General features: G+C 43.0%; 1 protein-coding gene and 1 long non-coding RNA gene across 7 annotated transcripts in view; one reads left to right on the top strand and one right to left on the bottom strand.

The window, feature by feature from the left end:
* MON2 (MON2 homolog, regulator of endosome-to-Golgi trafficking) overlaps window positions 1-3141 on the bottom strand; it is a 106813-nt gene extending 103672 nt beyond the window's left edge. For all 5 annotated transcript variants that reach the window (XR_011497108.1, XR_011497107.1, XM_044756342.2 and 2 more), the window contains exon 1: window positions 2891-3141. Coding sequence is in view for 3 of the 5 variants with exons in the window: in XM_044756342.2 (XP_044612277.2) it covers window positions 2891-3001 (111 nt within the window). In the remaining 2 variants the exon portion in view is untranslated. The remainder of the gene's footprint in view (window positions 1-2890) is intronic.
* A 394-nt stretch (window positions 3142-3535) lies between these two features.
* Window positions 3536-20518, top strand: LOC123279959 (uncharacterized). 2 transcript variants are annotated; one of them, XR_011497103.1, is made up of 5 exons: window positions 3536-3679; window positions 3829-4275; window positions 18118-18273; window positions 19663-19753; window positions 20044-20517. It is a non-coding gene; the product is annotated as an uncharacterized lncRNA (long non-coding RNA). The 2 variants fall into 2 exon arrangements; XR_011497102.1 differs by lacking the exon at window positions 3829-4275 and having other exon boundaries at window positions 20044-20518.
* Window positions 20519-22431: the final 1913 nt, after the last annotated feature.

Below are 22431 nucleotides of genomic sequence, written 5' to 3'. Positions count from 1 at the left end.
GAAGCATGAATGTTTACATTTAAGGACTAAGAAAGAAAACAGGAAAAAAAAGAAGGAAGGCATTGCTGTTATTATTTAATTATTACCTTTATTATAAAATGACAGTGTAATTATAGCCACTATAAAAAACAACTTAACATGCGAAGCATAGATTTATAAATGAAAACAAGATGGGGAAAACTATGTAAAAAATCCAAAAAAGTAGATATCAGTAAATAAGGCACTATCCTTTATGAATACTCTTTTCTTCTGTTTTTCTAACGATTTGAAATCTTAAAAAAATCCAGCTTATCATTAATTTAAAAAAAATTACAGCCAAGCATACGGCCAAAAAAGTAGAAACCACTAAAAACTTAAAATAAAGACTAAATATAGAAGGTCTCCTTCATTCCACCTTGTTTAAAAAGTGCTGAGGCAGGAGACATTCCCTCCGAAGCATATATGCGATTAGCACTGCACTGTGTTAAGTTCCTGAGTAGTCTTATAGGAAAAATACTCCAAACGAGTATTTTTCAGGTAATAGCTGTGAAGATACTGGGAGAGTGTTAACTAGTACACCGATATATAGATGAAAAAGTTTCTTATGCTTAGAAAGGTTTTGCCTTAGGGTCTACCAAGCACAGCCCACCTCCTCCCCGCCCCCCCTCCCCCAAATAAATAAAACTGAAAACTTACCAGTTCTTCAAAGAACAAAAGCCAAAATTTGGCACTGCTATTAAATTGCCACGGAAAATTTAATTCAACCAAAATATTTCTTGAAAGTCAAGGCTCTCTCCTAAAAGATCATCACTATTAGGCTAATTACTTTATTATTGTTTTAAACTTGTGGCACAGTCAAGGTCATTTTTCAGTTCCTAAAGCAGGGCCCAAAGTATATGAAAAGTGCCATTGGGTAAGGAATCAAAGGTCTTACATTCAACAAATTCTTGTAAAGCGTGCACTATACAGGAAACTATGTACCAGAGACAATCAAATCCAGAATTAGTTTTGCCATTACCTCAAAGACTGGCTGCAATTACTAAACACCTCTTTAGCCAATGTTTAAGGAAAAAAAGCTCATGAGCTTTATTGAAAGTTCCTAGATCAGAAATGGACTGAGTTCTAGAGCCTCGTTTAAGTCACCTGTTTGGAACTCTGAATGCATTTTCCAACAGAAATAATGTAATAAATGGCAATTAAATTTCCAAGCTAGCCCACAAAGGCCTGTAATATAGAGGAATCATAGTTTTTATATGAATTATAAGAACTGGGAACTGTGAGTTCTATAAATTATTGTTAAAATTACAAAATAGGGGGCCAGCATAGTGGTTAAGTTCCTATGCTCAGCCTCAGTGACCCGGGATTTGTATGTTCAAATCCAGGGCGCAGATATACACACTGCTCATCAAGCCATGCTGTGGCACGTCCCACATACAAAATAGGGCAAGACTGGCACAGATGTTAGCTCAGGGACTATCTTCCTCACCAAAAATAAAAAAATAAAATAAAATAAAAATTACAAAATAGGATTTGACATTTTCTAAATGAGAGCATTTCTCTTACAACTAGAACAGACTAATTCATTAAAATTCTTTAAAACAGCTTAATTTCTTAAAATTACTTGTTTTAACTTTCAACAGGAGATGATATAGAGAAAATAATGAAAATCTATATCAAAACATACTAGTGAATATCTGACATAAAACATATAACAGTCATCTTTCAAAAAAAGACATATCTGGTTTCCATCTCTGGGTAATACTTGCTTACTTTATTAAAGAAATACTAGATGGAGTTTGTGGAAGACCGAGACCAAAGCACTTACAGAAAAGTTAGGGTTCCTTGGAAGCCTACAATCCAAACTTTATTGGGTAAGTTTAATTACAGAATCTTCATAATAATAAAGGCAAAACATTTAGGTAAGTATGAAAACATTTCAGAATTCCTTGGTGACCTTTTAGGGCAAATAGTAAAAAACTCCAGGTATACCAAACTACATTAAATAAGAATAGAAATAAAATAATTGCTTTTACAAAAATGCCACTGGAATATCTTATTTCAGAAATGAGAAAAGAAACTGAGTAGCGTTTTTAAAAAGTTTAAGACAACTAAAATGGCATCTTAAGAGAAAAAGCCAATAGGGATTAAACGTTAAAAAATTTCAATTCAGAAAATACTTGGAGAATTTTAATTTGTAGCTACCATTAAGCCTCTTTAATAATACCCTTTTTGAGCTGACGACTTTCCCACCATAATCTAATAAATCCACCCTTTAACCCTATTTTACATCTGAAAGAAAATTGAAGCTCAAAGAGGTTAGGTAACACGTATTGCTAGCACTTAAATCCAAGTGTACTCCATTCGACTCCGAGCCCAGGTCTCCCATTACAGGACTGCTCTTGACAAGGCTGAACATGGTACTGTGGGTCTTCAACGTCTGTCGTAAACTGGTGTCTCGGGGTAATTTATTAATCCTTCTTGGGATCGATACGGAGCTAAGCTGCATGACACACGGCAAGAAGCACAGCTGCTTCTGACTCAGTGATACACACTACAAACGCGAGGAGCGGAGAGGCTCCACAACGGTGGACATGAGCTTTCAGAAGCAACAAACCTAAGTCTGACCACTCTGGCTTGGCTAAGCCAGAAGAGCCGAGGGTTACAACACATCCAGGTGAAATCGCCGAATCGGCTCCCTCCGCGAACTTCATCCCTAATCGGAGGAGAGGGGAGCAGAGGAAATCAAAGCGCCTGAGGCCTCCCCAAAGGAAAGTGTAAAGGGCGCTTGCGGGACAGCCCGCCGGCTCGCGAATCGGGACAGGGGAGGGCGGAGGGAAAGGACCGGGGCGAAGGCCCGCGCGGACCGGCCCGGGCGGCCCCCGCGCCCTCGCCCGACGCCGCCGCGGCTCACCTCCTTGACGGGCGGGAACTTTTTCCTGCATTCCAGGGACAGGGCCCGCAGGTCGCTCTGCATGTTCTCCAGCAGCTTCTTCACCGCCTCGGGGCTGTTGGTGCCGGACATGATCCCCCGAACTGCGAGCCGACTTCCGAGCGGCGCAAACGGACTCCGGCACTGTCAGCGCCTCGGGGCCACTGGCTGCCTCCCGGCGGCCCCGGCCCTTCGGCAGCCCGCCCCTAGGGCTCCGCGGGGGCTCGGCCGGGCCTGGGCGGCGAACCCGGAGCGAGCCCGAGCGCCCCCCGCAGCCTCCTCGCAACTCCCCGGCTCCTCTCCGCGGCGCCCCCCGCAGCCGCCCCGCCCCGCTAGGCTCCGCCGGCGCTGGCCGAGGAGCCCACCAGTCGGGCAGGTCCCTCCCGCTGCCGCGGGGCCCGGCTGCCCCGGCCGTCACCGGCCAACCTGGCAGAACGCTTCAGCGCCGGCCCCCCGGGCAGCCCTGACTCGCCGACGCCATTAGCCGAATCGCCCACAATTCCGAGCGCGGCCGGGACACGTCAACCGCACTTCCGGGACCGCGGACACCGCCCCCGCAGCAGCCAACCAGGTGACGAGCCGCCGGCGGGGCGCGGCCGGGGGCGGGGTCACGCTGGGGGCGGGCCCAGTTCCGGGCGGGGCGCTTCCCCGGCTGCACTGCCGGCGGCCGCGTAGGGTTGGGGTGCTGGCGGATAGCCTCGTCCGGATTCGGTTTTTTCGGTGACAAGGGTCTGAACGGAGCCCCGGGTCCTCCTTGGCGTATCTCCTCGCGTATGTTTGTGTTAAATTGTATTTCGGTGTAAACACTTCGCTTCCTTTTGGATTTATCGTTTGTCTTGTCCCTCTTCGTTCCTGCCCCGTCGCGTCTCTGGGCCGGTAGCCCCAAATCAACGCCTACTTCCTGTTCATTTACTCCCCAGGACCTAAATTGCTGTTCCTCCAGAGAGTTGTACAAAGCGCCCTGGTGCACTTCCTGCGGAGTAGTCACTTATTTTCTTAATCTGTGAAATGAGCGATAAAACGTTCCAAACCCTCCGCTGGCTTTCCCCTTCACCCCGAATAAAAGCCGGACTCCCTCGGTTCCCCACCCGGCGCCGCGCGACCCGGCCCCCTCCCCGAGCCGCCGGCCCTGCTCCCCGCCAAAAGGAAAGCTTCAGAAGCGCTGGGGTTTGTTTTGTTTCCTGCTGTATCTCCAGCGCCTGCGACAGTGCTTAGCACACAGTAGATGATCAATAAATATTTGTGGGATGAAGGAATACCCTACCTAAAACAGAGTTGTGATGCTTAAACAAGGAACTGATGGGAAAGCCAAATACAGGTGACGAAAGATAAACAGAAAAATCATCTGGGCTTCTCCGAAGATCCAGGTCAGTATACTTTTATACAAGACTTTTCGCAGCTACTGAGGAGGGAGCAGAGAAAGGTGGAGGGAAAGGCTGAACGAGGGTAGAGGTAGGACATGAAGAAATAAACACCTTCAGACAGCTGAGCCGATAACACCTTTTCCGGATGGAAGACGGTGAACTGTGGGATTGTCAGTGGGCGGCAGTGTTTGACTGTAAAATAAGAAGGCCTTGAACCGCAAGTACTTTGTAAACTAAATATATATATTTTTTCATTTCAAGAAGCAGCAAAGCAAGGATGGTTGGAGGTGGCAGATGAGTAGGGAGCTCCGGAAACAGTAGTGTAGATCATCTGTGCCTATTTCACAACTTCTGGGAAATTTGACAGCTCCTACGGTATAAGCTTTATCTATTAAAAGCTGTGAATTTGGCAAAAAAAAAAAAGCTTAGGTGCAATATGTGGCAGACCTTATTCTTGGGGTCTCAGGGAGCATTTAAAAATGGTCCTCTAATAAATGGCCCAGTTATCTAGGATCAAACTCCCACCCAGTGCCTTTCCTATGTAGACGATTTTGCTTTTGAAATTTAATTTTTTTGCTATTAGTAACTTTGGCATGATTGATTCAAAATCATCAGAGTCTTTTACATCTCTGTTATGTATAGTTGAAGGAATGCGATTGGAATTCATTAATTGAAAACAATACTTATAACAATTTGAAAAACTAAAATTTTCTTAAGGTGTAACAATTACCTATATTTAGTATTCTGTAAATTTCTTTTAAAAAACAAAAATTAATAGTTTTCTGTCTACATATGCCCCGTGAGATTGTACTGCCCCAGAAACAATGCGTGACTTTATGCCAAAACTAAGCAAGTTAGCAGATGTAAAAATAATTTTTGATTCTACAGGTTAAGAAATCAGCTAAACTCAGGAGTTAGCATTCCGAAAAACAGAATCATTTCTCTTTTAATAGCAAAAACAAATTATTCAAATATATATTATCGTTCTCAAGTACCTCAAGAAGTACTTTCAAAAATTGTAGCACACCTCTAAGTGTTGATGTAATGTAAAATGGTCTTCTGTGGCTACAAAATCTGTCTTCACTGAAAATTACATTAACAAAGGCCTGATTAATTTAACCTTTTATTACCATAAGTAATGCTTTCACAGCGTTATCAAGTAGTGGTTAAACCTCACGTTCTGCAGTCAAAAAACCCTAAGTTGGAATCTCAGCCCTGTTAGTTACTCCCTGGGTGACTCTAGCAAATTACTTAACTTAATCTTCAGTTTCCACATCTTTAAAAGAAGAAAATACAAGTGCCTTCCTCATGCGGTGGTTCTAATGTCTAATTGAGATATTGCAGGAAAAGCACAATGCCTGGCACACAGTAAGGACTGAGTACATGTTTTAATTAGGGAGTAGAAAATGGTAGCTCTTTTGTGATCATTACACATGCTAAGTCTTTTATTAACTTATAAAAAGACTTAATTATCAGCAAGTTTTAACCTTCTAGTTGAAAATTAGGAAACTCGTGCCTTTTTCTGATCCTTTGTTATGAATCTTTTAGAAAACTTATCTATTTAAAAATGAGCATGTATTCATGTGTAACAAGAAAGCTTGTGTCATATTCTGAAATATCTGTCTCAATTTAGTGATGAAATACAAATATTACTCAATCTACTTTTCTATGTTCAATCCCTCAGATTTCACCATCATTCTTTATTGTCCTCTTGGACTTTTCTCTCCCACCTATTCCTTGTCTGTTAGTGTTTCCCAGAATCCTATGCTCTCTATTCTTCTTAATTTATTCTCCCCAAGTGATCTTATGCACACCGATGGTTTCACTTACTCCCGATCTATTGATAGATTGATATCACCCTGTATAACCTCCATATTGACAAATACCAATAGAATGTCTAGATTAACAGAAATACCACAACAGAGACACCACTTGGGTTTACTTATCTAAGGGATGCAGAAAGGAATGTAGTTGCAATATCAGCTAAGAATGAAAGCGCAAGCTTTTAAACCTTCCAAATTCTCAGACCTTCTGGAATACATAACATCAAACCTTCTGGAAATTTCACATCCCCTCCCAGTCCTAGGCTTATACACATAAAGCTAGACTAGTCCTGTAAGTAGCCTTCTCTAGAAACCACCTCACCTAAGCAATGTAGCCCATTAGTCTCCGAGTTCTACAAGGCACAACGTGATAGCTAAGGTACAGTATAGCAAATATTCAGACATGAACAGATTCTTTATTATCAGCCTCCCTGGGCTAACAATCTAGTCCAAGTACATTTCCTGAATTTAGTGCTATGGAAACAAAACTAGAAACTGTTACCTGGATATCTCTGAAAGTCATGATATCAAGCCCTTATACACAAGCTTATAAATCCAGAGCTCTTGTGTGAGATCCCGACATGAATATTCCACTGCCTGCTGGACATCTTTACCGAGAAGTCTCATTGGCACCTAACACTCCTCCCCAAAAAGAAGTTGGTCCTCTTCGTACATTATCTTTCTCCATGAAAGGCTCAACCATCCATCTGCTTGTCCAGACCGGGAAACTGAGAATCAAACTTGGCTCTTCCTGCTCCACATCCACTGCGTCTCAGCTGAGTCAAATTCTGTTCATTCATCCCCTTTCCTAACCTTCCACTTCACCGGCTTTTCTCCGTTCTCACTAGCTTGGTTCAGGCCATCATCATCACTCACTGGTTTAAAACAACAATTTCCAAAGTATAATCCTTACCTCCAGTCCATTTTCTATTTATTTCCTGGTCCTAGAGTCTTCTTTCTAAAATGAAAATATGAAGCCCTTTTACGATTTTCTGTTGTTTTAAGATTAAAGTCTAAACTCCTTTACATGGTGTGCTAGTTCGATCCTTTTAGATACCTCAAGCAGCAGAGGTTCAAAGAAAGAATACATGTGAAAATAAGAGAGAAAGGAATTCCAGGCACAAAGCCAGGCCCTATGGGAATAGGAAAGGTGTGGCTTCACAGAGCCTGCAGTGTAGTTTGGGAACTAGAAAGCGCTTTGGCCTCCATAACTGCTTGATTAATCTCAGCAGCAGATGTGTTCCGCTTCCTTCTCCCTCCTCTAATGCTTAAGTGTTACCGAGACACATCCACTCTATGTCTGCTAGTATTTCTCCTGCTTCTGCCAGCCAGTTGCCTCAGTCCCAATGCTCTGTCATTGAGGTTCGGCTTCCTCGTGTCTCCTGCTACCTCAAGGCTCTGCTGCTCTTCTTTCTCAGTCTATTTAGCTTCTGTCTCACTACCCTACCAACTATATACTTTCCTTTTATGCATCACATTCAAATTTCTGAAGAAAAAGAGCCTAAGTAGTTCAGCAAATCGAATACTATAGATGGTGTGTTCCGATTGTGCTATGCTTTTTGCTGGGCCACTTCCTAGGTCACTGAAGGGAATACAGATCAACTGTCCTTGGAGCAGGGGGACACCCCTGGCCCAAACAGCTGTGGTCAAGGGTGATTGGTTTTATGGGGTCAGGGTAAGGTGTTCCCATGGTACAGAACATAGGCATGTATGCTGAAGAAAACCTATCAGAGGTCTGTTAGTTGAATGAATTAATAAGAAATTTTATTTGCAAATGTATTTATAAATGCTTTTTTACCCACTTTTTATCAGTAATTATGTTTTAAGTAGTCTCACTCTATTATTTTTTCCTGTGTCATCATTAATTCTCTCACTCTGAATTACTTTTCCTGAAATTAATTCATTTTTACAATTTTCTTTTTTGACTTTTCTTTTAAAAGAATTTTACTTTTTACTTGTTTACTTTAAAAAGAATTTTACCAGAAATGGTTAGTTTTTAATGCCTCTTGGTACATGCTGTCTATGTATTTCTTAAAACATATTCTCAAAGAATCCCTTAAGCTTTAATTTTCAGAATTAAAAATTATAACTTACTGACTGGTCTAAATTACATACTGGCTGAAGAATACAGATGATTTCTTTACAGAATAAAGAAATGATTACAAAAGGCAAATTATGAGTAGAGAACCTATAATTTACTATTTCCAACACTGCGTTTCTAGATGTAAGGATAAGTTGCTTGTATCTTTCTTAAGGTTACTCTCCAAAATTATTTTTTAGGGGCCAGCATGGTGGCACAGCAGTTAAGTTCGCACATTCTGCGTTGGCAGCCTGGGGTTCGCCGGTTCGGATCCCGGGTGCGGACATGGTACCGCTCATCAAGCCATGCTGTGGTAGGCATCCCACGTAGAAAGTAGAGAAAGATGGGCACGGATGTTAGCTCAGGGCCAGTCTTCCTCTGCAAAAGGAGCAGGATTGGCAGCAGTTAGCTCAGGGCTAATCTTCCTCAAAAAAACAAAAAAAAATTATTTTTAAACTCATTATTTTCTGTCTTTGTTATAACTGCTTTCAGAGCACAAAAATGGTTCTTATGTGTGGCACATCAAAGTTTGGTTGGTGTTTTGTAGAATGGCAGTAACACTGAAGTGACTATAAAGGAACAGTTTTTTAACAAAACAGCCATCTTTACTACAAGACATCTCTTAGCTGGTCCTTCCCTAACTCCTTGTATCCTGGAGTGCAAATGGTGCAGAAATAGTTCTGCTCTGAAAAGACAGAAGCAACAGTCACCCCTGATCGATGGCCTCCACTCCCATAGCTCCCAGAATGTTTTCACCAGCGAAAGTAGGAGGGGACAGTATACAGGTTTGCCAGGGTCTTTCTGTGTTACTGAGGTAGAGATTGAAATACTCCACTGCAGCATTTTCATAGTCCAGAGGATTATGGACTCTTTCAGCCTGTGGTTGTGATGAATTCTGTGAAGATATTTAATATTAACAACAAATTATTCTAGAGGTGTTTTTTTCTAATAGTTCCATTATTTTGTACCACCTTAAGACCTTGTGCTTTATTCTTGCTTTCCACCTTTTCCTGAGACCAAGACCACGCTGGTCATCCTTTGCTCCTTTAAATCACCTGTCTCATTGCCTTGTCTCCCACTGGAAACCACGTTGATGGGGGCTTCAGGCCAGACTTGCCATTCGTAGTCTTCATTCCGAACTGCCCTCCTGGACTTCCTTCTCACACCTGACTCTGTCCTTCGACTCCAGCCTTACTGGCTGAATTGAGCTGGGTTCCCTGGGAGCAGGCCTTCAGGAGAGATTTGTATGCTGTGATTTATTATGGCCGTGTTCCCAGAAGAAACCAGTAAGAGTGGAGAAGGCAAGGAAGTAGAAGAGGCCGATCAGGCAAAAGCCCCAGGGAGGGCAGGGGAATTTGGGGAACCCCTTCGGCCAGGGAGTCCCTCACACACATCTCTCCCAGTTCCTCTGGCTCTTGTGTATGTGGGGCAAAGAAGCTACGGAAGCCCAGGGGACAGTCTTTTGGAGGCAAAAGCGTGCTGAAAAAAAGGGGACAGAGAAGACCGGACAGGCTACACAGAAATGATAAAAGGGATGGGGATCTGGACAGAATGCTGCCTACACTGGTGTTCCTGGGCCCCCTCGGTCGTTACCCCTCCTAGACCAGCTCCTCCCTGAGACCCTCTGCCTCCGCCTCCGCCTCTCACCAGGCGCCCTCTAGCCCAGTGGTTCTCCATTGGAGCTGATTTTTCCCACTCCTTGCCCTGGGACATTTGGCAATGTCTGGAGACATTTTTGATTGTCACAACTTGGGGTGGGGATACTAATGGCATCTCGTGGGTAGAGGCCAGGGCTGATGCTAAACATCTTACAGCATGCAGGGCACCCCTTCTCCCCAACAAAAAATTATCCAATCCAAAATGTTGGTAGCACTGAGGTAGAGAAACCCTGCATCTAGCATTAGTTCCGGCAGTTTGATCACTGTTTTGTTCTCTTTGAAACCCTGACTTGTAACCTGGTACCTCAGTTCTTTAGGAATATTCTTATGAATACCCAGGCGCCTCCTCAGACTGAGAGTTAGTGCCTGAGCCCAGCGCCATGTCCTGCCCACCTGCCTGGAACTCAGAATATTGCCTCCCTGTATGGAGGAGCTTTGTCTGCCCACGTGGCTGAACAACATGTTCCTCTGGCTGGATCTTCTTAAAGTCAGTTATCAACCCTGAATATTAATATTATCTGTTGTTTGTTAATCTGTTCTTCGATATCAAATGCTGCCTTCCTGTCTAGACTTCTTCCTGTGGCCTCTGGTTCTTCCCACTCCTCAACCTACTGCTCTTTCACCAAATGGGCACATATTGTTTCGTCCTCCCATTTTCCCTGGTTAGCCCTACCTCTTGCAATTACCATGTCTATGTCCAGCTGCTTGACTAGACACCTCAAAATGTACTTTAGAATTATAAGACCTGTCCCATAAAGCCAGGTATAGACGTAGGAAATCGTATTTGTTTAGCTCGATATTCCCTAACTGGAAAAATCAGGAGACGAGTGCACCACACAAAGCAGGCTGTAGACCAAGGTGGTCCTCTGAGTCCTCCTCTAAGTCTGAAGAGGGGCGATAGTTACCATTTATGGAGCAACTGTGTGGGAAGCTCTACACGACACGCATTTACTATCTCATTTAATTAACCTTGGCAAAAAATCCTGTGAGTTAAGAATTACTGCTTCTGAGGGCTGGCCCCGTGGCCGAGTGGTTAAGTTCACGAGCTCCGCTGCAGGCGGCCCAGTGTTTCGTTGGTTCGAATCCTGGGCGCGGACATGGCACTGCTCATCAAACCATGCTGAGGCAGCGTCCCACATGCCACAAGTAGCAGGACCCACAACGAAGAATATACAACTATGTACCGGGGAGCTTTGGGGAGAAAAAGGAAAAAAATTAAAATCTTTAAAAAAAAAAAAAAGAATTACTGCTTCTGTTTTACAGATGAGGAAACTCAGGCTCGTAGAGATTTAATTCACTTTCTAGAGGTCCTCTAGCTAGTAAGCAGTGAGTCAGGATTCCAACACAGGTTTTTGACTGTAAAACTTGTGCTCCTATGTCGCATTTCAGAAGTGACATGTGATCCCGTGAAAAATCTGATACAGTTTGAGGCCTGTCTCCTCCTTTGATGTATTTCCTGAACACCTTATTGATTGGAACCTTCCTTTCAGATTGATTATCTGTGTAGGAAGAAAGAGCTTTAGGGTTGTCCCAGCGCTAGTACATCTCCCTTTGGGCAATCACACACTGCATTTAATTGTGAGGTTATTTCTCTGTCTCCTTGCCATACCACAAGTTCTTCAGTGGAAAGGCCCGAGTGTTATTCATAGCTTATACATGGTTCATAGTTATACATGGGCAAATGTATATAGGTTTCAATAAGCATTTGTTTTACTTATATGGATCCTTGTCCTCAATCATAGAGGAACAAAGGTACTGAGAAAGTTATCAAGACAAGAATTCAGGGCCGGCCCGGTGGCGCAGCGGTTAAGTGCACATTTTGCTTCGGCAGCCCGGGGTTTGCCAGTTTGGATCCCGGGTGCGGACATGGCACCGCTTGGCAAGGCATGCTGTGGCAGCTGTGCCACATATAAAGTAGAGGAAGATTGGCACGGATGTTAGCTCAGGGCCAGGCTTCCTCAGCAAAAAGAGGAGGATTGGCAGCAGTTAGCTCAGGGCTAATCTTCCTTAAAAAAAAAAAAAAAGAATTCAAACAAAGGAAAACAAAATAAGGGACTAGGGGGTACACACTGAGCAAATCTTGTGGAAGTGAGGGCCACCATGTACCGGCCACCCTACATCTTTTTCCAAATAGCTGCTTCCTTCCTTCAAGGAATATTTGTTGAGTGAATGAGTGAGTGAGTGAGTGAGGAAATGAATGCTGCTACTGGGATGAGATTTCTTTCTTCACATTTTAAGACCTCAACTGTAAAAATACCTGGCCATTGTGAAAACAACCACGTGTGGCATATGATGTGTGTCAGAAGTAAATGTCTCAAAACTTTGAAATAAAACGAGTAACAACCAAGAATTCTTGTTGAGATCAATGAAGACAGTGTAGATTCTTGACCAAGACTTGGGTACTTTGTGTGCAGTAATAGACGAGTTCCGTGACTACAGTGATATCCCTGACATTTGATAAATCTTTTCTTTTATAAATTATTATATTACAAGATTAGTGACTTTACATTTTTAAAATTAGTGTTATGAAAATAAAAGTTACACCAGTAGCAGGAATACCAAAACAAACCAAAACACCCACCTTCCCACCATCTTATTAAATTGTTGGTCTTCATTTTTCTGTTTCCTTGTAGTTCCTGTCTATGTTCATACCTAATTTTTACCCATCATTAGCATCCATTTGAGTCTTTTTGACACAGTGTGCTGCTGCAGCATCATTATTAACGTGATTTGATTCTTCCAGGCTTCAAGTATGTGTCCCTAACTCTACTTTACCAACCATCCTCTTGGCAGAAGGTACCTGCAGCGTCACACCTTTGCTCACAGTGCCCCATCTTGCCTCTGCTTCTTCTCCCTCATTTTCCCCCTTTTCTGTTCCACCCTATTTCACAATGGCCTCTGTCCTTACATCTTGGCTTTCATGTCCATGACTGGCCTTAATCCTAACATCACTAGTCCCTCTGACACTGGCCCCACATTCTCTCTCCCCTTTTTCCCATTGGTGGCCTTTCCTCTGCCTCAAAGGTATCCCTCGCCTGTAGCTCTATTCATTTTCTACTTAGTATCTCCTCCACCAGTTGTCTTATCCTTGCCGCCAGAGTCCTCTCTGTCATTAGACCCCGACTCTCCCCATCTCTCCCTTTTCTTGTGCTCAGATTTGGGCTCCTCTCTCTCACCAGCACATTTGTTGGCTCTGGGCCTGGCCACCCCTCCCTTTCTTTGCTTTATCCTTACCTCTGGGCACCTCTCTTACAGCAGGGTGCTTTTTGCCCTGGATTCTATGTTTGTAATGGACTTTCAGTTACCCCCGCATGTTGCCTTTTCCCCTCTCCCGTGAAAGCACACTCAGATTTTTGTCCCCCTTCCCTTACTAGACCTTACTTGGTCTCTGGACTACATGTCCTCACCTGGCGACATGCTCTCTCAGGACATGAACATCTACCAGTCATGGCCCAACCCTTGAATCCCAGTGATTCATTGGTCTTTCATCCCCCACCACCAATCCTCTCTGCATCACCACCAGCAGCCTCTACTTGCACTGTAGCTCAATCTGAATCAATTCTCCATGTCCCATGGACGTCAACCCCAGGCAGTCCTTCCTGACTGGCCTCTTCTCTCCCAACCAGCTCAGACATCAAGGGCTCAAGCCTGCTCCTTTCAGCCTCACCAAGGAAGGGGAACATCCCCTCTGAGCTCAGATTTCATGTCTGGAAGAAGTCGGTAGAGACGGCTTTAGATATTACTACCATGGTCAAAGAATCCTGGGGAAAGACCCCCATCTTCCTCAACCACAATCAGGAGACATCCCAAGAGTTTGTGAGCTGGAAAACTCAAAAAAAAGTAAAAGAAGTTCTGAGTATGTGTAAGGTTCAGGGAACTGAGGAATGCCCCTTACCACAGAGATTCTGGGCTTACCGAGATCCAGGACAGCCATGTCTCCACAAACATCGGAGCTTCTTTAGGAAAAAAAAAAGATGTAAGCAATGAATTTAGGGATTTCAGCGGTCAAAGAGACCAGGGAAATTGTCAGGTCCTTGCTTCTCAACAACTATCAGGAGACTTTGTAAGAACTAGCGACCTTAGAAATTACTGTATGGTAGATAGGAATGTAGTCTGGCGGTCAAGATTTGGCCCAGGTTCATTTCCCAGTCGGAGAACCTCATCACCTGTCTGGTGGTTGTCACACTGTGGTACTGAGTGTTGCTGTGATGCTGAAACCTCTGCCACCAGGATTGCAGATACCAGCAGGGTCACCATAGTGGACAGTTTTCAGCAGAGCTTCCAGACTAGACAGAAGGACTTGGCCACTCACTTCCAAAAAAATTGGCCATGAAAGCCCTGTGAATAGCAGTGGAGCATTGTCTGAGGTAGTGCTGGAAGGAGAGAGGATGAAGCAAAACGACTGGGCAGGGTTCTCATCTACTGTCCGCAGGGTGCCTAGGAGTCAGAATTGACTTGATGGCACTAACAACGAGATAGTCATCTATATGGTCTAGGGGCTTCAACAGGCAAGGAATGCCCCATACCACATGTTGATTGCCCAAGATCCAGATCCAGGCTAGCCATGCTGTAAAGAGCAGCTTCCTGGTAAGCTTGGACAGAGAGCCCAAGAACCAGCCAGGCCTGTTTGATTGCATTGCCCCTAGCCTCAGGCAGCCTGACTTCTGGGTCTGTGAGTGGCATCCAGAGCGGGTCACAAAGATGTATCTCCTACAGAATTTTCTATTATCTTCATAAATTTACTTTACACATTTAGTCTTGAATATATTTAGGATCCACATCCAACTATCATGTTAGGAAGGAATATGACTGACTTTTCTTCAAATGGTTATCTATTTTCCCCAAAACCATCCATCAAAAAGTTGGTCTTCTCCCTGTTTCCATGGGGTAATAAGCCTCAAATATATATGGGTCTATCTCTAAACTCTCCATTCTGTTCCAGTGTGTATTTATCTGTTCCTGTACTCTGGTTTGTCTCCCTGGTTTTGTACTATGTCTTAATACCTACTCCTCCCCATGTGGCACTTCTTTTACAACTGAAAAAGTTAGGCAACTATGGACTGTTGTTCTTTCAAATAACTTCTGACTGTTGTAAGAACTACCAAAAAAAAAAAAAATACAGCTGGAATTTTATTGAGATTGCATAGAATTTATGGATTAATTTGGGGAGAATAGATATGTTTATAATAATGTTATCTCCTTAAACTTACAAAATATCTTTCCATTTATTCAAATATTTCTGTCTCTTAATAGAGTTTAGAATATTTTTTCATAGATAATCTGTATATTATTTGATAAATTAAGTTTTTTAGATACTCATATTTTTGTTTAAATTATATATTCTAGTTGATTATTACTCATATAGAGAAATGTCATTGATTTGTATCAATTTGTCTTGTATCTGGTACTCATTCTGAATACTCTGATTCATGCTAATAGTTTGCTTGTTGATTCTAAGTTTCCTAGACATATGATCATGTCATCTGGAAATAGTGAGAGCTTCATCTCCTTTTTCCAATTCTTACATTTCATTTCTTTTTCTTTTCTTATACAGCTTACTAGGTACTGCAGAACCAGGGAAAATAGTACCAATGAATGTGAGCAACCTTGTGTTTTCCTGATCTTAAAGAGAATACATCTAAATTTTTTCCATTAAGTAAAAAGTTTGCTGTAAGTTTTTGGTAATAAACCTTTATCAAGAAAAGGGAGTTTCCTTCTATTTCATGTTTGGTAAAGGTTTTATAAAAATCTTAGCATACATGGTAATCATTACAAAGTCTTCTGAGTTGATCATATGATAATCTGCTTTAGAATATTAGGGAGGAATTATATTGCTAGACCTCTCTGATATGGATTATGCTTACATTGTTAGAATAAACTTGATGATAATGATTTTTTCAAGTAAACTATTGGACTTTCCTAGTATAGGCATTTCCTTTTAATGTCATTAATCCATTTTTGAAAATGAGATGTTGGGAGTGAAGTCACTGGCCAATAAAAGTTCGAATGCATTTCACATCAACCCAAAACCCCAAATAAGTTTTCTAAAACATAAGAAAATTCATAAAAAGCCTGTAAGTAACAAACAGTACTGTAAAAATATAAAATGCTTAACACATCACTTCCTGATCACCATAAAATTAAGTGGAAGGTGATAGGTGGACATTGGCAAAGCTCAGCTGAGGTGTTGTCTTGGCCCTTCTGTTTTTCCTTCTGTTTCTAGCCTGGAAAGCAGATATAATAACTGAACTTTCAAGCAGCCACTTGGTGATTTTAAGGGTGGAAGCTTCATTCTAAGAATGGTGGAGAAGAAAGCCTGGCTCCTCTGTGGCTTTGTGGAGCAGCTTTATTAGCCTTTGACTGCCTGTTTCCCTGGACTTCCATTAGGTGGGAAATGAGCCCTTATATGTCGCTATGGATGTGCCTCTGTTTCGAGCAGCAACTGAACATAATTCCTAGCTGGTCCAGGTATCTTGTTATTCAGGCCCGCGAGCTCTTATTCCTGGAGGTATCAGGTACCTGGTCCCATCTTGTGTACTGCAGGAGGGCCCCAGCCCTGCCCTGGTTTTTATTCTTCCTGGTGAGTTCCAGCTGAGGGGTAGGGAAGGGAGGAAATGGGGATGAGCCTCCGGGGCAGAAGGTCCCTGGCTATTGACCACTCCCTTTTCTTGCCACTTCTTTGGGCAACTCTTCAGAAACTCTCTGCATCTTTAAAAGAAGCAGCACCAGAGGAAGACAGTTTCCTTACAGTGTAACACAGTCATCCCCCCTTACCCATGGGGATATGGTCCAAGACCCTGCAGTGGATGCCTGAAACCAGGATAGTCCCGAACCCAGAAATACTATGTTGTTTCCGATACATACATACCTATGATAAAGTTTAATTTATAAATTAGGCACAGTAGGAGATGAACAATAGCTAATAATAAAATAGTATAATTATAACAATATGCTGTAATAAAAGTATGTGAACGTGGTCTCTCTCTCTCTCTCTCAAAATCTCTTATTGTGCTGTACTCACCTGTCTTCTTCTTGTGCTGATGTGAGATGATACAGCGCCTACATGATGAGATGAAGCGAGGGGATGATGTGGCCTTGTGACCTAGTGTTAGGTGACTATTGACCTTCTAATCATACATCAGAAGGCGGAGCATCTGCTTCTGGACTGTGTGACCACGGCTAACTGAAACCGCGGAAAGCAAAACCAGAAACCGTGAATAAGGGGGGGATACTGCACACAGGTTCTGAGGATTAGAAAGGGAGAGCATGAGTTTGCAGCCCAATGTTGTAAAGGATGCCGGCATGGCCGCTCTCCCTCAGCTCACCCTCTGCACCATCAGCACTACCACTGACAGTTGCTATATTGAAAATTTGGCTGGAGCATCTTTGGAAAATAGCTCGTTTCATGTAGTGTCACAGAAAGCAGCACAATCTCTCTGGTAGGTAAAGATTCAAGGACTTATTTCACATCCTAAATCCTATTTGTATATCCGAGCAACTATTTTGCCATCTTTCTTTGAGGTCGTTACTCAAATGTGACTTTCTCACTAAAGCTTTCCCTGAGCATCCAGTTTTTTCCAGCTCCCCCATATCTCTTCCCGGCTTTATTTTTCCTTCAAAGCGTCTAACATATGGTATACATTTTATTTATTCTGTTCATCATCTGTCTCCTCCACCTGCATAGGGGTCCATTAGCACGGGGTGGGGGAGTGTTGATTTTTCTTCACTGCTGTAGCCCCTGTGCCTGGCAGATAACAAATGCTCAATAATTATTTATTGAATAAATGAATCCCGAAGTGTTACACAGGCATTTCCCTCTATCAAGGGTGGCTGCGATCCTTTAAATCAAAATCTAAATGCTGTTATTCAGAAGCACCTCCCAGTGCCCCAAGCCACCCCTGAACTCCCCAGGCTCATGAGTCCCCTGGGTGTAGGATCTGTTCCTTAGTTTGAGTGACGTATCAATCAGAGGTGGATGGCTTTTTTAAGGGGGTATTTGAGGAGTGCTTGGTAAAGGGGCTGTTTACAAAGGTTTGGGCAGGCTTCAAAGAATCCTTAAGGGAAGGTGAAACACCCTGGGCTAAAGTCCTCCGGAGCTGTTATCCCCCATCCTCTCTCCCCACCCACCTGAAGAGAAAAGGAGAAGGCCAGGTACTGGCACCTGGTGAGAGAAGTTGTAATGGTGGCCTGTGTAGACAGAGAAAACCCAGGTGAGCCTGCGGGCAGGGAGCTGGAGGAATAATGCCTTCCCTCACTCTCTTCCCTCCTTCTGTCCTCCTGCCAGTGCCTCCCATTTGGCCAAACCCAAGAGGAAGCCCGAAGGTATGGAAGCCATCCATGCAGTTCAATTTCCTAGAGTACCGAGAAGGGAGGAAAACAGTGGAGAGTGGATTTGAAAGAGAAAAAAGAAAATATTCAGCACAAGTGGTAATCATTCATGGTCAGTTGTATAATCTGTAACTTTTCTTTCTGTAAAATTCTTTCCTGCCACTGCCCAAGCCCCAAACAGATTCTAGAAGGCCAATTGCATGTGACCCTGATTATTTTTATCGGTAGTGTCTACTACCCATTAGCTTCTCTACCTGGATCTGCTACACCTCAGCGCACTCAGCACCTCTGTCTATGACCTATGGGATCCACCTGTTCTCAGCAGTGACCGTAGGTAGCATGCCCCCTTTGATTAAGATCATATTTTAACCACTGTCCACCCGTTTACTGAACACATGAGTACCTCATGTACTTTCTCCCTTCAGCCCCTATGTCAGAGGACACTGATGGCCAATGGCAGAGTTAGTAGTGTTCTGTATTCTTTGCTTAGTTAGCATGGTGAGGTCTCTGATACCATCTTCTAATTGAAGCAAAGCGTTGTCTTTCTAATGTTGACCTAGACTGCTACATACACTTGGGAAATTTTACGGCAATTAGGCATTCCCCAGGATTAAGTAATCAGTGTATCTCCCTCGCCACCTGTCCCTGCGGATTGTCATCGTATCAGATTGTTCCAGTTGCTACATAGGGTGATCTCTCCATCATAAGTGGTGTCTAGGTTTATGGTCACAATCTAGGAACATCCATATCAAGTAAGTCTCACCCTGCCCTAGATCATTAAAATACAGTCCCTCTGCTCAGGTGACAGATTGAAACCCCTGCCAAGGCATCAGAGTAAGATAGGCAGTTCTCCCCAGCTTTCCATCCCTGTCTCTTGTGGTCATTCCTCCCAAATCAAAGTATGGTAAAACTTGGTTCAGAAATTTGCCACGGTAAATAAGGCCATATTGGTATCCTGACACCTCCCAACTACCTGACCACCCGAGCAGGTAACCAACTTTCCTAGAATTTCATAGGTGTGTGTGTTAGGTAGAAAGGTGATCCCCAAAGATGTCCACATCCTAAACTGTGAAACTTATGAACATGCCACCTTACATAGCAGAAGGGACTTTACAGATGTGATTGGGCTGAGGACCGTCAGATGGGAAGAGTGGCCTGGATTACCCAGGTGGGCCCAGTGTCGTCACAGGGTCCTTATAAGAGAGATGCAGGAGGGTCGGAGTCACAGAAGGAGATGTGACAACAGAAGCATAAGTATGTGAGAGAGAAAACTTTGAAGATGTTGTGCTGCTGGACTTAAAGAAGGAGAAAGAGATCGTGAGCCGAGGAATGCAGATAAGCTTCAGAAGCTGGAAAGACAAGGCAGCAGATTCTCCTCTGGAGCCTCCAGGAGGAACACAGTTCTGCTAGGACCTTGATTTTCTAACTTTTATCTCCAGAACTTTAAGATAATAAATTTGGCTTGTTTTAAGCCACTAAATTTGTGGTAATTGTGTTACAGCAGCCATACGAAATTAATACTGGTGGCAGCCCACTTTGGGGCGATAAGTGATGGAATGACAGTGGTTCCAGGACAGCACAATGAATAACAGGTGAGGACAGGTCTTGTGGTCTCTCTTTCTTTTAACTGAACGTTGTATTTGGAATAATTTTAGATTTACAGAAAAACTATAAAGATAGTACAGGGAATTCCAGTATAGCCCCCACCCCAAGCAGTGGTTCCAGGGGCCAGGGATGGGAGGAGGGGATTGTCTAAAATGGGCATGTGGGAAGTTTTTGAGGTGAAATGTTACATATTATGATTGTAGTGATGGTTATAGAACTGTATACCTTTGTTAAAAGTAACTGAACATTTAAAAATTGGTTAATTTTTTTTTTCAAGGAAGACTGGCCCCGAGCTAACATCTGTGCCCATCTTCTTCCATTTTACGTGTGGGACGCCTGCCACAGCATGGCCTGATAAGCAGTACATAGGTCTGCACCCAGGATCCGAACCAGTGAACGCCGGGCCACCAAAGTGGAACATACGAATTCTGCTGCGCTACTGGGCTGGCCTCTAATTTTTTTCTTCTTTAATTTTTCCTTTTTCTCCCCAAAGCCCCCCGGTACATAGTTGTGTATTTTTTGTTGTGGGTCCTTCTAGTTGTGGAATGTGGGACGCCGCCTCAGCATGGCCTGACAAGTGGTGCCATGTCCGCCATGCCCAGGATCTGAACCAGTGAAACCCTGGGCCGCTGAAGAGGAGCATGCCAACTTAACCACTCGGCCATGGGGCCAGCCCTAAAAATTGGTTAATTTTTATATGTAAATTATAATTCAATGAAATTGATTTAAAAATAGAGTGGCCAAAAATCCCAAGATTTTATGTTTGTATTTATTTAATTAATTCCTGCTAAGTATATTATTTTTATAATTATGGTATTTTATTTTTATGCTCACCTCCTTAATTAAAAGGAGACTGTATAGTGAAAAATAATTTGTGGGAAAAGTAGAGGATACAGTTGAGAAATCTCTCAGAAAGTAGAACAAAAAATACAACATCCTACAAAAAAGACACGTATTACAACATGGTGAAACTTGAGGACATTATGCTCTGTGAAATAAGTCACTTACAAAAAGACAAACACTGTGTGATTCCACTATATGACGTACCTAAAGTAGTCCAATTTATAGAAACAGAAGGTCAGATAGTGGTTGCCGGGGGCTGGAGGGTGGCGGAAATGCAGAGTTGTCTTTTAATGGATGCAGAGGTTCAGTTTTGCAAGATGAAAAAGTTCTGGAGATCTGTTGCACAGCAATGTGAATATATTTAACACTATTAAAGTACACACTTAAAAATGGTTAAGACAGGGGCCAGCCCAGTGGCATAGTAGTTAAGTTTGCACGCTCTGCTTCAGTGGCCCAGGATTTGCAGGATTGGATCCCGGATGCAGACCTAGCACCGTTCGTCAAGCCATGCTGTGGTGGCATCCTACATAAAATAGAGCAAGATTGCCACAGATGTTACCTCAGCGACAATCTTCCTCAAGCAAAAAGAGGAAGATTGGCAACAGATGTTAGCTCAGGGACAATCTTCCTCACACACACACACAAAAAGGTTAAGATGGTCTGTTTTATCTTATGTACTTTTTATCACAGTTAAAAATAATTTTTTGGAGGGTGGCCAGCCCAGTGGCATAGTGGTTGGGTTTGTGCACTCCACTTCAGTGGCCTGGAGTTTTCAGGTTCGGATCTCAGGCATGGACCTACACCCTGCTCATCAAGCCATGCTGTGGTGCTGTCCCACATACAAAATAGAGGAAGACTGGCACGGATGTTAGCTCAGGGCCAATCTTCCTCACCACCAAAAAATAAGTAAATAAAAAAAAATAATAATAATATTTTTTAAATGAAGAAAACAGGAATATCCTTTACCCTAACAATTCCATTTGTAGAACTTTAAGAAGCTCAAGGTTGCCCAGCTGGTGAGGCTGATGTCTTGAGTATGTTTTTCCCTCCATCCCTGTCTCCCGTTGAGATTATCTGCTGAAGGTAAAGGTAGAAAATTTTGTTGTTTGGAAGTGTAAGGAGAGGCCAAATCTTTGTGGGAGAGCAAAATCAATAGTAATCTGTAGAAACTTATTCCAATGTGCCAGTTTTAACATGGCAATACCAATAGTCATTTTTACTGTGTACCAATTCTACAGCTTAAGATTTAAAAGATCCCACACATCAAATTAGAAGCACTTTAATGTAGGTCTTGGAAAGATGAGAATGACTGGATTGATTTATGCAGTGGACACTCCTGCCGCCTGCTGAGTAGAACTGACTGCAAGCAGACTATCTCCGGTTAACTGCACTCACTTAATGATACTTGAAATCTGTCAACTTTTCTAGTAGAAGAAGCCAGTTCTTCCTGTGCTTTGGGAAATTTCTCAGTTATTTCCTTTAAGAGGCATACACACAGAGAGACACGGAAAGAGGGATAGAGACAGACATAAACGGAGAGAGACGGAAAAAGAAACCTAGAGACAGAATAGACACAGAATACCTTGCATTGCTTTCCCCTCCCCTCTCTCCACTGCATTGCATTGTCATAGCTGCTCAAGGGCTGATTTGTTTCATTATACTGTAAGAAGACAGGGACAATGCTTTTCTGCTTCAAAATATAGTCACCAGCTTAAAATAGTGCCTGGTACTTAGAAGGTGCTGAGTAAATATTTGTTGAGTGAATGAGGCAGCCAGAGTTGGAGAGGGATTGAGAGAGAGGAAGAAGAGAGACAAGATCTAT

This window comes from Equus asinus, chromosome 22 (genome assembly GCF_041296235.1).
Source record: "Equus asinus isolate D_3611 breed Donkey chromosome 22, EquAss-T2T_v2, whole genome shotgun sequence".
Lineage (NCBI taxonomy): Eukaryota > Metazoa > Chordata > Mammalia > Perissodactyla > Equidae > Equus > Equus asinus.
Note: the sequence above shows the minus strand (reverse complement) of the source record. Positions and strands in the feature narration are given on the sequence as shown.